Genomic DNA, 15887 nt, shown 5'->3' with positions numbered 1-15887 from the left:
TGTAACAGGGAAAACTGATGATGCCAAGGTGTCAGAGAAGGGTCGTCTTTCACCGAGGGCCAACACCATCCAGCGTTCCCCTTCAGATGCGGGGCGGAGCAGCGGGGACGAGGCCAAGAAGCCCTCATCGAACACGGCCCGCACCCCTACCAACACCTTTGGCTTCAAGAAGCAGCCGGGCAGCATGACCATGATCACAGCCAGCGGGGCCACCATCACCAGTGGCTCAGCCACCCTGGGCAAGATCCCCAAATCTGCGGGCCTTGTAGGGGGGCGGTCAGGAAGCCGCAAGGCCAGCGTGGATGGTTCGCAGCCTCAGGACGATGGATACCTGCCTGTCAGCGCCCGCACCACCCTGCAGTACCGCAGCCTCCCCCGGCCCAGCCGCTCCGGTGCTGCTGCCCGCAATGGCAACCGCTCATCCACCAGCAGCATCGACTCCAACCTCAGCAGCAAATCAGCCGGGCTCCCCATGCCCAAGGTCCGCGAGCCTACTAAGGCAGCCAGCGGAATTTCTCTCCCTCCAGCCAATCAGACAGACCGGGAGAAGGGCGTGTCCTCAGACACAGAAAGCGTGGCCTCCTGCAGCTCCATCAAGGCCAGCCCCACAGCTCCCAGCGGGGGCACCATTGCACCACAGGGTGGGAGGCAACAGGGGACAAAGTATTCTGATGTGTCTTCTCCCACCCTGCGCAGGTAAACTGCATGATTACAGCCCTTAGTCACTAACCGTTCTATCCAGAGCCACCTCCTCTGAAACAGTCATAACAGAACAATAAAACCCTTCTCCCCCCAAGGCACCAGCCTGCACAGGCAATATGCAGATCTGTCTCATAGTCTTGGCAGAGTTTTGCCTGAAAATGAATCACAGATAAAGGTCAAGATGTTATATTAAGCTAGTGTGTAATGTTTTCTCAAAGTTGTTGTGACATTACAGAAATGTTGCAGGACAGTCACAGCTAGCAGGGCTTGACTTGTTGGAAGTTGATTACATTAATCTTTTCGATGTTGAACACACAAAGACTTCACATACCATTGGCCACTTGGGTCCCCCCCCCCCCCCCCCACATGTCTGTGTCATTTGAAACAGCCCAGATTGATTACTTCAAAGAAATATGTCCTTGCAGACTAAGGGGGCGTTGTTTTTATTAGCTGTGACTGAAAACCTCTTGTGTTAGTTTTACTGATGGGGCTGCTCTGTTAGCTCTTTGCTGCTTTGTGTTTCTGGTTTTGTTAATGAGCAGGGCCTTTGTAGTCCTTTCTCTTATTTTTCTAAGATTTGGTTTTTTCATCAACATCAAACTGATTTATTTTGGCAATTTGATGGAATTAAAAATGTCAGTGTTTTAAAGAAAAGGAGCATTATGAAGGAACATGTTTCATTCTGATGTGTAATATTGTGCCAAGCCTGAATTCAGTTTTCATAGTGTTTCTTTTGCTCTTCTTTCTTTATGAAATTTGAGGTTTTTTTTCCTCCACTCTGCTGTCAGAGTGCCAACTAGATAAGGTGCTAACACAGTGAAAATAACACAGTGAACTTGAAAGGACAAGTGCATTTTCAATTTCTGAATGGTGTATCTGGGGTGAAAGTAAGTATCTGATTCCCTTTGACTCTACTCCTCTCTGAATGCAGGCTCTTTGGGGGAAAACCTGGCAAGCAGGCCCCTGTCACCACAGCAGAGAACATGAAGAACTCGACGGTCATCTCCAACCCCCATGCCACCATGGGCCAGCAGGGGGTGCTGGACTCACCCTCGGGCAGTGCAGCACCCAGCAGTGGGGGGAGCAGCCCCCTGTATGGGGGCCGGACAGGCGGAGTGGGTGAGCCAGCCCACTCCTCACTGGCCTCCAGCCCCGGCTCGGCCTACTCCGCCCCCTCCAACAGCCTGACCTGGGGCACCACGCTCAGCAGCTCCTCAGCCGTCAGCAAGGAGGGCCAGGGCTACCCCTCTGTGAGCAGCCTGCACACCAGCTGCGAGTCCATCGACATCTCCATGAGCAGTGGCGGTCTGGGCCATCTTGGCCCCGGCAAGGATGACACACTGTCAGCCTTCGTCAGGACCAGCAGTGTCAAGACAGGCATGTCAGAGAGGTGAGGGAAGGGACCCAAGAGGATGGGGGCGGCTTTGCTGGCGATTCTAGACTGGGCGAGGTTGCTCAGGTGGCTGTATCAGAGGTTGCTCTATTGACTAATATGTCCTTCCAAAACTGGTTCTCTTTGGACTCCTTCGTGGCAAAGGCAGGAGATAAATGGCATTTTTATATACAATCATAGTTATTAATGTCTGTATTGATCCATTCATCCACTGAGACATTAGTCACACTTTAATAGTGTAGTGTCACCTGTGTAATGATATAATGGAATAATATCAGTGTAATGTAAGAAAAGGCATTTTCGGAAAATTACTACTAGTATATGTTTTGTGCCACATTTTACATTTTAGGTTGTTTGCTACATAATTTGATATGGGGTCTAAAGTCAGAGTCTAAAGTTGGTGGGAGCATTTCTGTTTCTTCGGGACTATGAAGGTATTTGTGTGTTGAAAGTAGGGTTTCTATCTTGTTAACTGATCTCTCCTACTCCCTCCTCCGTTTACTAATTCTCTCTCTGTTGTGTCTACCCCTACCCCACAGTCCCCTCTCTTCCCCTTCTGCTAGTCCCAAATTCAGCCGAAACACTTTACCCCGGAAACAGGACAGGTAAACGTGTCTGTGTTGTGGGGCTTGCTGCACCTGGCACTGTTGTGACTAAATTCATAGCTTCTGTCTGTCTTGTTGTGTAAAGCGACCTGCCAAGCTAAGCGTCCTCCTAATAGTGCTGTGCATCACACTCACAATCTATATGCTGCCACCTGCTGGCTGGATTGATATTGCAGCTGTGTTTCCTGAAGATCGAGTCAGTATTGAGTTGCAGATGCAGGAAGGTTGTAATAAAACCTGCAGTATGGCATGATAGCATGACTTCAGTGGAAATGAGCTTCAGACATTAATGCTAGATGGACACAATTTACCATAGCTGTTGGGACCAAAGTTGTTTAGTCCTCACAGATAAGAGATCTTGTTCCAGTAGTTGCATTCTTTCTATACATTCAAAAAAAGCAGCTGCTGCTGTTTTCCCCTCTACAGTGAAGTCAGTGAGGTCAATCCCTCCCCCTGCATCTGATTGGTGTATCTTCCATGTAGGTGATAGCACCTGTTGTTGCTGCTGCCTTGACCTTTCTCTATATGTGTGTGTGTGTGTGTGTGTGTGTGTGTGTGTGTGTGTGTGTGTGTATGAGATTCAGTTGGTCACGCATGATAACTGATTTTACAAAGGGATGAATATTTCACTCATTTACTTCTTTACTGAGCTTGGTGGTAAAGGCTCCACAGCTTGCTCCATGTTCCGTGGCATGCAAGGCTTGCTCTTGGCTGCGTGTCATCCTGTCATCAGGTTTTCATTTCTTATTAGAAACTCCTATGATAGGGTCAGGTGGCTCCCCTGAGACTCTGCTTGAACCCTGTGCTTGAAGGGTTGTGATCTTCCACCATAAAAGGGGCCTTTTCAACCTAAATATGCCTGATTTCTCTCTGCAGTGACCTGCCAAGTAAATTCATGTTTCAACTTGGATGCGAGACGTTAGTTGTTGGACTGAAATAACTTGTATGTGTGAATTACCCCCCATCTGAAATATCCAGTAAGAACTGAATGGAGTAATGACAAATGAAAGTAGGTACAGAATCTTGACTGCAATTCCATGGCTCTTTGTTGACTCTCCCACTAAACCAGATATGGCTTGCATACAATAATGGTACAGAAATTCTCTCAAGTCCATAATTCACAGTTAGTAAATGCGGTGTTATTTCTTGATCTGAAACAGGCTTCACAGGAATCTATTGTTAGGAAAAACATTCCATCCCCCCTCAATCTATTCCTTGACCCCAGATGTCCCTCACCTACTTTCATCGTCCTAAGTCATCCTTTACCTCGTGCCATTGCTCTAGTTCCTCATCTCCTTCCATCCCCCCTTATTGTCCCTCTCCACCTTTTTCTCCCCTTTTCTCCCTCTGAAGTGTCTCTTTCTGACCCCCTTCCACAGTGACCTACGTCTCGATCGAAACACTCTGCCCAAAAAGGGACTCAGGTACACAGGGCCTCTGGCTGCCCCCTAGCTCTGCTCTGTCCTTGCTCTCTACCTCTGGGTGGCAACTCACTCTCTCTCTCTGCTTGTGCACACATGTTCTGTTCTGAATGTGCTTTTTTTACTTTGTGCTTTCACCAGTTTGTGTTGAACCTAAAGGTGGAAGCATGACGGCTGTGCCACCGGTCACTGTGCTGTGTATGTAGCTAGAGTTATAGTCACGCGCAAAGTGTACGGTTGCTAGGCAGTTGCTTTGAAATCAATGGAATCGCTTTATTTTGATGTCGGCTTGTCTGTGGCCTTTTGCTGTAGGAAGCTGTGTTGTAATTTTGTAAGGCAGAATCTGTATGGTGTCACCAGTTACAAAACTAATTTTGAATAAAACAATGCTGGAAATGGTGGGCCTCACTCTCTCACTGCAGCTGCAGGCTTAGGGCCCCTAATTTTCAAGGATCACAAGCATTACTGTTGACTTGACTTGTGGGAATGCAATTTCCATTTTCAGACAGAATTGGGCATTTTAGAATGGAATCAGATTTCACAAGGGTGCAATTTATTTCAAGGCAAAGTTTGAGAAAGATGTGCTTCACTTTCATTTTCACTTTTATATTTATTGTGTGATAACTTCAGCACTGTGAAGAAGAGTTTGGCTTTTCCTCCTTCTCAAGAAATCACCCAGAGGAAGGCAGTCATTAGTTCATTGTTTGTAATTTCATTGTAATTGCTAGTCTAATTACTGAGTGTGTCGCTGTGGAAGAATTAAAAAATACACATTATACTGTTAATAAGTGGGGAAATGTGCTTAAATCAACAATAACAAACAGACAAAATTGTAAAAAAATGAATTGCAGACAGGAGAAATGCAGTAAGAGAAAATACAGAGTAAAAACTGTAAGTATCAATTTGAAAAACAGAAAAGTAGAGACCCTACAGACACTGCTAAGCATTCATAGCATGCTGCATTGGGTGCATTGGGCTCTCAGGGGAGGGGCCATTCTATCATGGTGCTGAGAGAGAGGCTTAAAACCAGACTGTTTTAGACCTGCAAGAGTAAACACAGAGGTCTAGAGGCCAGCACACCAGACACCTCATATCTTCAAGGTCTGCTGAGCCCTTTATCATTCCACTCAACACAAACACTCCAGACAGGCCTGCACACATGGAGAGGATCTATGTTATTGGCAAATTGGATGACACAGTATGTGCACTAGCTACCCACACAGGACATACACATGGTTTCCCAGAGCTGCACTGGATTGGATCTCTCATCTATCTAATGCTGTGTCTCTGAGGTGGGACTGAGGTGGTGTGCAAGTGGATTATGTGCACTTCTCTGCTGCCCTTGGCTCAGTTTCACTTGTCATAGTCTTGTAACTGTACCCAGGCTCCAGCTCACAAAATATTATTTGAATTGAGCAGCATACCTATTATAGCAGTATAGGTTTTTATTCAATGTTAAAAAAGAAAAGATTGACATCGGAATCATGGTTTTCAGCATTGGCCATAAACATACTATCCTTGCAATGTCATTGCACAATTTGCTGGTGTGTTGGCTGTGACACCAGAAAGTGAAGCTTGTTTGTTGAAAATCGCCTAGACACAACCTGCCAGCGCACTGAACCCCGCATATGAGAGAGGCCCACTGACTGTGATAGTAAATCTGAAGGCTAGCTGTTCCATTCAACTTTGCAGGTACACGCCCTTGCCCCAGCTGCGCAGTCATGAGGAGGCCAAGGAGTGGCTGCGCTCACATTCCGCAGGAGGTCTGCAAGATTCAGCCAGCAACTCACCTTTCTCACCTGGCTCCAGCCTCACCTCACCTTCTGGGACCCGCTTCAACTTTGGCCAGCTCGGTACTTCCCACCCCACCATTCTCAGCATTTGTGAGAGTGTGGTGTGTTAGCAGGATCACTCTTTTGCTTTTTCAACTGATGGCTCAAGGGCTTTTAGTTGTTTGATGGAATAATATATCATAAAGATGTGGATGATAATTTATGTTCTATCTAGATACTGACCTGTGTGATAATGTGATGTGTAATCCTGCAGCCAGCCCCACCACAGCTGCACAGATCAACCTGGCAAGCCTGCGCACCAACAGTCTGTCCAATCAGGATGGCACCTACGACCCCTACAGTGACTCCCGCCTTCGCAATTCCTCCATGTCACTGGATGAGAAAACACGCACCATGAGCCGCTCAGGCTCCTTCAGAGATGGCTTCGAGGAAGGTAAGTCAGAACAGGACTCCACGAAAGTTATACCACTGGATATCCAGTATAACCAATAACAGTATATAACACTACATTTTGGATGATATTACACAGTAGTGTCTAAGATATTTATCATTTTGGATTTGTTGTTTATCAGTGAAATATACTATTGGTGTAGTATCGGTGTAATGAGTGAATTGGAATAGGGAAGTGAAATCAAAATTGCAGTTCTCCAAAATAAGCATTATCTACTACCTATAATGTCATGAAAAACCACATCATTTATTTATCTTAAATGTTTAACTGCACACAGGCCTTTTCTATGAGGAAAAAGAAGTGTTTTTTTTTTGTGGACATACAAACCTTTTATGACTTTGCATAGTAGGGGCCAATATCTGCTTGGAAAATCCAGTTATATGGTTCGCTTTGGGTTCATCTCAGAAACACAAATGGCTTGTTCTATAAAACTGCAAGTTGAAGCTCCATTTATGTTTTACAGTACTTTGTATTATAATGTAAGTGCATTTACCTGATTTTGATCTAAACTATTGTATTTTTTATTGAACTTGCAAATGGTGCCTCCATAACCTTTGGAGTCATCTTTGATTTTAGAGGTTCTGGTTGTTCAGATAGTTACAGGAGAACAGAAAACACAACAAAATGTTTTGTGGATTTTCAACAAGCATACTTGGACTTCAATTTGAATGGTTTGAATGGTAACTGCAATTCTTATGAGAATATGAGTTGTGCTTCAGTGCATATCAATAGGTTCTCTCATTTTCCAGTGCCAGAGAAGGTGTTGATTTCTGCATGTCAGAGTGCAAGCCACAGACCACTGATCAGCCTGTAGTGTTTCCATGCCATGGCATGGAAAATATTGTGATTCAAATCAGCTTCCCTATGAGAAAGCCAACCACCTTTTGTTGGTGAGCCAGTGCTAAACATAAACCCTCACTTCATTTGTTCAAATCTTGCATCAGGAAGCCTTATTTCATGGCTCCAAAGTGTTTACTTAGGGTAATACATGCAGGATTACAATGTAAATGCTGGGAAAATCCCATGTTTTTCACATGGGACTCAGTGACTAAATCTTCTTTTCTTTTATTTTGCCTGAGCATTTGGTTGGCGCTCTTTGTTTTGTTCAGTCTGAAGGCTAAACACACATGTAGTCCTTTTCTCAAAACCAATGTAAAGCCCCAAAAGTAAACAGTGGATGTTTTGATCTGCGGTTGTTTTCGGATCTCTGTAGGGAGCAAAATAGCGCAAAAGGCTTCAGCCTTGATCAGTACAGCCCGTTGTTGTATGTTGTTCAGCTTGGCCAAGCCCCCTCTCTCATCTCCTTTAACACCTGAAGCTTGACCATATTTGACATTGGCTCTGTCTGAACAGTACTCTACTAGCCTTGATGAATGTGTGTCATTGTGCTCTGTATCATGCCTCTGTTGAGAGACGAGGAAGGAGTTTATGAACCCAGTGACACTGACACCAAACAGTTTTAACACGCGAGGGTAGACGGGACACATTCATTCAAGAATCCTGAAAATTCTTCCCCTGCACACAGAGGCTTCTACCTCATTACAAAGAGTAGCATTAATGCTTTATCCTTTGTCATGCCTTCTATTTCCTCAGCTCTCTCCTGGGGCATCTAAAAGAATATAATTACAGAGGGGAGTTAAAGATAGCTGACTTTATAATCATGAAATGTGATGACATTGAGAGCACACAGTGCCAGAAACCTCTCAAAGTGTTCAGAAGTAAGAGATAAGCAGGTGTTATCCAATATGACAAGATGTAGTTGCATTCTCTGAGTGTTTTGTTATACTCTTTTCTAGTCACTACTGTTACTGGTAGCACTACCTTGTTGCTCGATCTAACATTTTATTTTTTATGTACTTATCTATTTACTGACTTTTTACACAAAAGATGACAGCGTAGTCACATCATTATAACCCAGCCTGCTATACTGCTTCAGTATATTTAGTGCCTGACAGAGTGGAATCTACTACAAGTCTGTTTCATATCACACTTGCTCTGAAGCTTTGTGATTGTGATGAATTACTGTTGCCTTGTATTCTCTGCTAAAGTAAACTTTGCATCTGTTGGAGAAATTACCCAGTTTCCCACAGATTTTAATTTAATAAGGTTATTATGTGGTGCTTCGTCAGGCTTTTGAAAGTCTAAATCCATAATAACACAATCCGATTTGAGTTTAAACTTTTGTGACTATTACTTCAAAAATAAAAATTCCAGGAAATTTGTTAATCATGATCTTCCTTGCAATCCTTGCTGATGACCCATATAAAAATAAGGTAGTGAGAATATAATTTAGAGAAATATATATTGTTAGCTCAATTAATATTTTGAAAATGTGTAAACTGTCTTTTTGGTGTATTGCAATGTATTTTTTCCTTGCATATATTTAAAATGTATTTGTAAGATTGTCTTGGGCTGAACAATATATATATCTCAGTACATTACTGTCTATTTCTTTTCTTACTCCATAATGTAATTTTTTTCACCAGGAATTACTCTGATTTCATAGATTTCAGTGTACCACAAAAAAAAACTGCTTGTTAAAGTAACAAAACTGTATTTGCCCCGATCGGTAATATAGCTATCAGGAATCAGTAGAAATTCGTTACATTAGGTTATGTGTCACTTTTCAAAAATGCAGTTCATTATTGTTCTGCTTTTATTGTTAAAGAAAACAAGTTTGTTGGGCTCATGGGGTATGTTTAGTCAGAGGTATTTTAAATACCCCAGTTCTTCATAGTGTTTCTTTTCTGTGGTGTCACACATTACTTTGTCATATGTAGTAAAATGTAGTTTGGCAGCCATAAACATTTACTATGTTGTAGTTTTCAGGTGTGGATGCAGCCAATTCTTGTAATTTATGATTATTGTGTATCAACAGATAAGGCTGTGGAACCAGAGAGTTTGCAGAAGTAACTGCAAAATCACACATGGAATCATAATCATCTGTAGCAGAACTGAGTTTAATTAACCACTAACAACACTATGAAACCTAACCATTCATTTGTAGTGTCTCAATTTTTTACACAAATGTACATCCTCTTGTCAGATTATGTGAGGAGCCTGCAAAGGCATTGATCCCTGTTTCTAGTTGGATGTAACGGTTATAGTACACGAGGTGCTGAGATTATAACTCAGGGTGATTTTTCGGATAGTGCACGTGAACAAGGAAATGTCTTCAGAAAGTCTGTCTCTCATTCAAGTGATCATGTGTTCGGAGGTATCACATGAGGTACAAAGATGTTATTTAATGTTTAAATATGACAGTTTGGTTTTCCAGAGTTCTACTGTACAGTCATGACTGTAATTGTAAGGTGGGGTCCTGTAAATACCACTGAGGCGTGAATATTACTTTTATGTGTAGAGGGAGATAATCAAGTTGGGACAAGCGAAAGTGTTAGTACGCAGTCACGTTTACTGGCAGAGGTGGGCTAGGAGGACAACATATGTCAGGAAATTTAAAGGCACTGATGAAAAAGCTCACATCAAAAAATACCACCCACAGCACAGCTCAGGTGTTGTAAAGGTTTATTGAAGCGATTCAGTAAAATGCACGACTGAATGAAAAGTTCGGTTTTCCTGTCTTATTTCAGCATTCTCTCACAATTTTGTAAATCTCAGCTATGTCTCTTCTTTTTTTTAATGTTTACAGTTCATGGGTCATCACTGTCGCTTGTATCCAGTACATCCTCAATCTACTCAACGGTGAGTGTAAAGCAGTAGCATTTATTTACCATTAAGAAGAATACATGTGCATGGATGGAGCTTGAACATGTTATAATAGGAAGTTGAATGCTTACGTAGCAAGTGCCAGTAAGCACTCAGTCACCCTTTCAGACTTGCCCAGATGTGCACTAGAGAATTATATGTTTGTGGTTGGACATTGGCAGTGTTGTAAAGTCTTGGATTGTTGCTGAGGTAATCTCTTAATGCTGTAGCTGTTTATGACCTGAGGGAGGTCTCATCAAAGATTAAGCATGGAAGGCTGGCCTATCCTTGTTTAGCCTCTTTGCAAGTAAAAGCTTCGCCAAGCTTGTAGGGACTTGAGGTGAATTGAACAAAAGATCACAATCCAATAAGTACAGGTTTCTGTGTTTCCCAATCTTGAATATCCGTCAGCACAACTTTTTCTGCTGCTTATTTAGAAATTTTGGCGCATTATGTACGTCCAAGAAATAGGAGCTTAAATGTATTTTGCAGACCTGCCTTCAGTCATATCCCGATAATAGGCGGTTATTCCCTGACGTGGGTGAGACTCGCTGTACCAGTTAAGTGCTTCTAAAGCACATGAGCCCTGTGGATCCCTCCCACATGAACACGAGCACAGGGCTGGCTGTGTGCTGGGAGCACCGACGGTTTTCCAGAACAGGTATTAAGTTGTTGAAATGACAGCTCTCTCGGGCGTGGTGGAACCTGACACTATACAAGAGCCCTGAGGTAGTGAACATTAAAGAACATCAGGACGAGCTAGGGAGAGCGAGTAGGTGCCTGATAAAAGATGATGGCCACTCTCTCCTTCACCAGCGCACTCAAGCCATGGGACTCCACGGTAGGGCTGATTTACTGTGTGGGGGGAAAAAATAACACTGACTGATTATCAAATTTGGATGTAGCAGATAGTCTGGCTATTGCATCGGGATGTTTAGGGTCTGCTGTTTGTTTCTGTTTTTGATCTTAATTGATGTTTTCTCTTCTTTTCTTACAACATTGCAAATAGATTTTTGGCCTTGCTTTAGTCTGGGTAGAATTTTATACATGTGAATCTGGGTAATTGCAGTGTGAAGAATGTGTAGAAATGGTTACGATGTTCATCTTTATAATCATAAAATCTTATTGGTTAAAGTAGCATGGTTAATCCCGGCTTGTTTTTATGACATAAAAAGGCTAGACATTGTTTGATTGATTTCCTTGTTCAGGCTGGTACTGACATGCAATTCCTTCCTTTAAAGTGTTCAATGCCAGCTCAGAAAACAAAGGTTATAATGCGGGGACACTATATGTCATGGCTGTCAGTTTTAACGTACCATTAGGTCAGAATAAAACCCCGTTATATACTCTTTGTTTGGTGTCCTGCTGTCCATTGTGTTAGCATGATGTTTGCAGCTGTTCTGTCATTGTCGGTGGAATTGCAAGCAGACATAGAGAGGCATCATAAACATCATTTCTCAGTATTCTTAAAGCTGTCAAAACAGCTCTTTACACAACCTGAACCGATGTGCAGTCTACTTGAAATGATTTTCCAGTCCAGTTGTTATGTAACAATAACTCATTAATCTGTTTGTTTTCATTGCTGCCTGGACCGACAGTTCCTAGCAACTGCCACAAAACAGACACGGAATATTTGAATACTGCAGCAAAAGCTGTCAGGAAGAGTTGATATGAAACCTGACTCTAACCAGGTCATATACATGATACTTTTAAGTGCAAGTATTTCTCAGCGTAAGCTGTATTGAAGGGGGTTATTTTTAGTGTTCCTTTTTAGAAACGTATCTTTTTTTCTCTGGAGATGGAGAAGCTTAAGTGTGTCAGTTTTATGTGTCAGTTTTGCGCCACCTTTAAGGATAGTCTCCATGGTGAGTATTACCTGTCCCTAATAAGATGTTTTCAACAAACAGGAATACGATACTTGTCTTTTCAGAATGCAGTGTAGCAATAAGCAAGTCTTCTGAGGTGAAGGTCATATGTTCACAGCACATCACAGCACTTTTCCCATGCTGTCCATGCTCGCATTGCCAGTTTTGTTGAGTCTGGGAAACAGTACAATGCACTGTAAATCTCATGTTGAACCATTTGCCCCCAAGTCTAGTCTGCACTGAAGATTCTCTGCTTTAGAGGAGGGCCACTAATTGTTGTGACTGTATCTCCTTAATCTATAAATTACCTGGAGTTTAACAAGAGGAAGATGAGCCTTCAAGGCCAAGTCTGGTACCAAGTTACAGTCTGCCTACATAAATGTGATCTGTGTGGCTCTGTCCCCCAAGGTGGAAACCTAATACATTTGGCCTTTTTATTGTCCTGCTTAAGAAACCATCTTTGCATATTTTCAGATGTAAATGTAGTTTGTGCCATAGTAAACTGAATAGTGTCTTGTTTTTTCCAGCCTGAAGAGAAATCCCAGTCTGAGGTAAGGATGTTTTCATGCACATATTTATTTTCTCTACACTCTCTGTTAATTTAATGGAGAAAAAATTCATAGCCAGTACTGATCTTTTTTTGTGTCAGCTTCATTTGACCTAGTGTGATGATGCCAGCTCCAGCCTTGTGTTTGCCTACATGGCTGTTAATGTTACCATTTTTAGTAATAATCCCTTCTCTCCTAAGCCATTTGTGCTAAAGGATGTAAGAAACCCCCTGATTACCTCTGTCTGATTTTAGATCCGGAAGCTCAGAAGAGAGTTGGATGCTTCTCAGGAAAAGGTGTCTGCCTTGACAACACAGCTGAGCGCAAATGTAAGTCCAGAGAAGAGCCGAAATATTTCCCTATTGCCTCCTTTACCTTTAAGCTATTGTTCAAGCCTCACCCAATCTTGCTACTGTACCTGTATTTTTTGGAAATTACCACACGGGAGTTGCCCAGAATACAGCAAAGCTCATGACTGTGCACTTATTTGCTTATGGTGGGTATTTTTATGAACAGCTTGTTGTTGCCAGTAAAAGCAGCCCTGAAGGAGAGAAGCATTGGCTGTTCTGTGATGGGACATTCTGACAGTGTGGCTGATAACATGGCTGCAACACCACCAAAATGTTATAAGAATGTTACTTGTTAACAGTGCCCTTGTCTGCTAACAGATTTGATACGGAAACAGAAAGTGATATTAATTATAAGAAATGAGTTATAAGAAACGGACACTAACCTGAATAGGCTTGCCAGGAAATGGGCCTGGATTTACAAGGGGGGGAGTTTCTATTCCAAGTGATATGTACTATTATACATCAAAGACAGAGAGATGCTGACAATTATGCAGATGTATTTTCCACTAAAAACCCTGGTGGTTCTGTGTCAGTTCACTTCTTGTCTACAGTCAACAGTCACATCTGCTCGTATGGTCAGAAAGCTTCAGTTGTATCATGATAGCAGCAGAGATAGGTAATAGCTGGGTGGGCAAGCAGGTGTATGGTTGGCAGAAGTATTTCAGGTGTAATTCCTCACCAATGCAGATCATGTTTTGGTTTGGAGCATTGCTGATGTCTGTGTTTACCCCTGCACTCTGTGTCATATCTGCTATGATTGGTATGATTGCATGCTGCATAGCCCACCCCCACTCCCCCAACACACACACACACACACACACACACACACACACACACACACACACACACACACACACCACCTCTCCTGCAGGTGCTGCGTATTCTGTCATGCTATCATAGCTCTCAGCTCAGCATTTTTGAGTGTTCACAAAGCACAAAACAAGCACACATTATCCCACACCAGCAAAGCTCAATCATAACTAACTTTCTGTCTGTCCCCCTTTTCCATGGTTGAAGGGCTGTGTGTTTCTGTACACACAGTTGTCAATCGAAACCGTATCCCAGAGCAGCTGTTTGTTTAACCTTTCAGATGCAGTGTTTGTAGGTTTGTTGCAGTGACGTGGAACAGGTTGTCTACACTGGAATACAAGGATTTGTTTTGTACTTCCCCTAATTGCATAAGCCATGCATGCTGATTTAGATGTTTTTACTACTTTATATTAATGTGTTTAATGTTTAAATCTAGCACAAACTAATTTAGATTTCATGTTAATAATTTGATTATAATACAGATGTTTGAATGTAAAGGAAATGAGGCAGTTAATGGATTATGCAATTATAGATTTTCCTAGCTCAAAGAACAAGTTGAAATGTGACCTTTTGAAGCCAGCTTTAATGAAAAACATGTAAGTGTGGTTGCATCACGGGAGGTAAAGAATATCTCTGGAGCATTTCCTGTGTGTCAGTTTTTTTTTTGCTATTGGTGAATTGGTGTGCTGAGACAGAGAGGTGGATCAGAGATGGCAAGGGTCAGTAGTCCCTCCTGCTCTCAGCTCGTCACTCAGCAACACTCAACCTGTTGTCTCTACATGCTTTCAGTGGCAGCCAGCGGGCAGCTCTTCTCCCTGGTGTGTTGCCTGCAATTTTGTGAAATCGCTCTCCAGTGATTCTTACCTTGTTGTGCAACACTGCCTTCCTTCGGGCTAGAAAGTCATTACAAGATGGAGGAATTTAGGATCCTTCAGTGCACATTTTGAATGGATGACAATTGGAGTAGAAACAATTTGACGCTGTTAGCATGGGCCCATTCCACTGTGTTTAGCTCTAGTTTACCCCCGATGGTGCTGTGTGGTATGTTGGGCAAGACAGTGTTGAACTCTCTATCTGAGTGGAATACTTTACGCAAGCTGCAAGTGCTAACATGGGACATAGAGACAGGGTATCCCAGCTGAGGAGCACATTGTGAAACGTCGTGTAGGAATCTCTAGCTCAATTGTGGAAGCGCTGCAAGGGCAGTCCCTTGATGGAAGCACTCCAAGTCCCTGCATTTCTGTGCCAATCTATCAGCTCATGTTACATGGAGCTGCTGATAACATCGTAACCTGCCTTTACGCATTCACCCACACTGCACAGCAGAGGTGATATTTCCCTCCCACCTCACTCTGCTCTGACTTGTGACTGGAGACAGTACATTCCACCGGTCCTCAGGACAGCTCCTCTCGCCATGTCATCTGGTGGCCTCCGTCCTGGAGCCGGCAGCCCGGTGACCTGGCACTATCTCAACCGGTACCCCTCCCTGAGGTGCAACCGCTTGAAAAACGTGCACCGGCCCATGAGAAGGAGCAGGAGCCACAGCCTGACAGGAGCCCCAGCACTGGGTTTTGTGGAACCAGCTGACCATGACATCAGTGAGGTTGTTTGCGTTTCCAAAGGCTTTACAGGTTTAGTAAGCTGGCACAGCATGCGGGGGAGCGTGCACAGCACATAAAGTGTTTCGGATTATGTGGGGATGCATCCAACAGACTGCTTTTGCACCCTTCGTCATAAAAACAGACTCCGACTACTTTCTGCTGGCAATTAATCTTACGGCTCCTCTGTGGGAGCGCCAAGACCCCCTCTCACTTTGTGCTTTGTGATGGACGTAAGAATAAAAAGTGACTTTTTTTTCCCTATGAGCTTTAAAACAATCATTTTTTTAACGTGGTGGCTCTGCACATGTTATATTTTACGTAAATGTGTTTCATGACTGCTGTCAGTCTTTAGTATCTTTATGTCAGTTGTATCTGAGCATTTGTCAGCTGAAGACAGAATCTAACCATCATTTTGGTAGACATCATTTATGAAGATGTCAGTATGAGATATATTTTGAATTTCCAACAGCAATGCTGAAGAAAGGTTAATCATTTGTTTCACACACATGATCAGTTTTGCAGGAAAGATGTACTGGTAAGCCTCTAGAGTTCTGAGCCTTTTGTTTGAGTTTCATGCCACACATCTTTGCTATTAGTCAGGAATTATCAGTGAGTAATGATTAAAACATAAGTGACCTTGCTT

General features: G+C 43.0%; 1 protein-coding gene across 5 annotated transcripts in view; it reads left to right on the top strand.

Annotated features, from left to right (window-relative positions):
- The window catches only part of LOC118782129 (neuron navigator 2-like), a 116575-nt gene that overhangs the window by 83711 nt on the left and 16977 nt on the right, over positions 1–15887 (top strand). For 3 of the 5 annotated variants that reach the window (XM_036535394.1, XM_036535391.1, XM_036535390.1), the window contains exons 14-22: positions 9–696; positions 1634–2092; positions 2635–2700; positions 4080–4124; positions 5814–5974; positions 6168–6347; positions 10015–10067; positions 12463–12486; positions 12738–12812. In XM_036535394.1, the coding sequence (XP_036391287.1) occupies positions 9–696; positions 1634–2092; positions 2635–2700; positions 4080–4124; positions 5814–5974; positions 6168–6347; positions 10015–10067; positions 12463–12486; positions 12738–12812 (1751 nt within the window). The remainder of the gene's footprint in view (positions 1–8; positions 697–1633; positions 2093–2634; positions 2701–4079; positions 4125–5813; positions 5975–6167; positions 6348–10014; positions 10068–12462; positions 12487–12737; positions 12813–15887) is intronic. The other 2 variants (XM_036535392.1, XM_036535393.1) reach the window with 2 other exon arrangements.

The sequence above is a fragment of the Megalops cyprinoides genome, chromosome 8, assembly GCF_013368585.1.
Source record: "Megalops cyprinoides isolate fMegCyp1 chromosome 8, fMegCyp1.pri, whole genome shotgun sequence".
Classification (NCBI taxonomy): Eukaryota; Metazoa; Chordata; class Actinopteri; order Elopiformes; family Megalopidae; genus Megalops; species Megalops cyprinoides.
The sequence above is the reverse complement of the archived record's forward strand: the minus strand, read 5'-3'. Positions and strand labels throughout refer to the sequence as shown.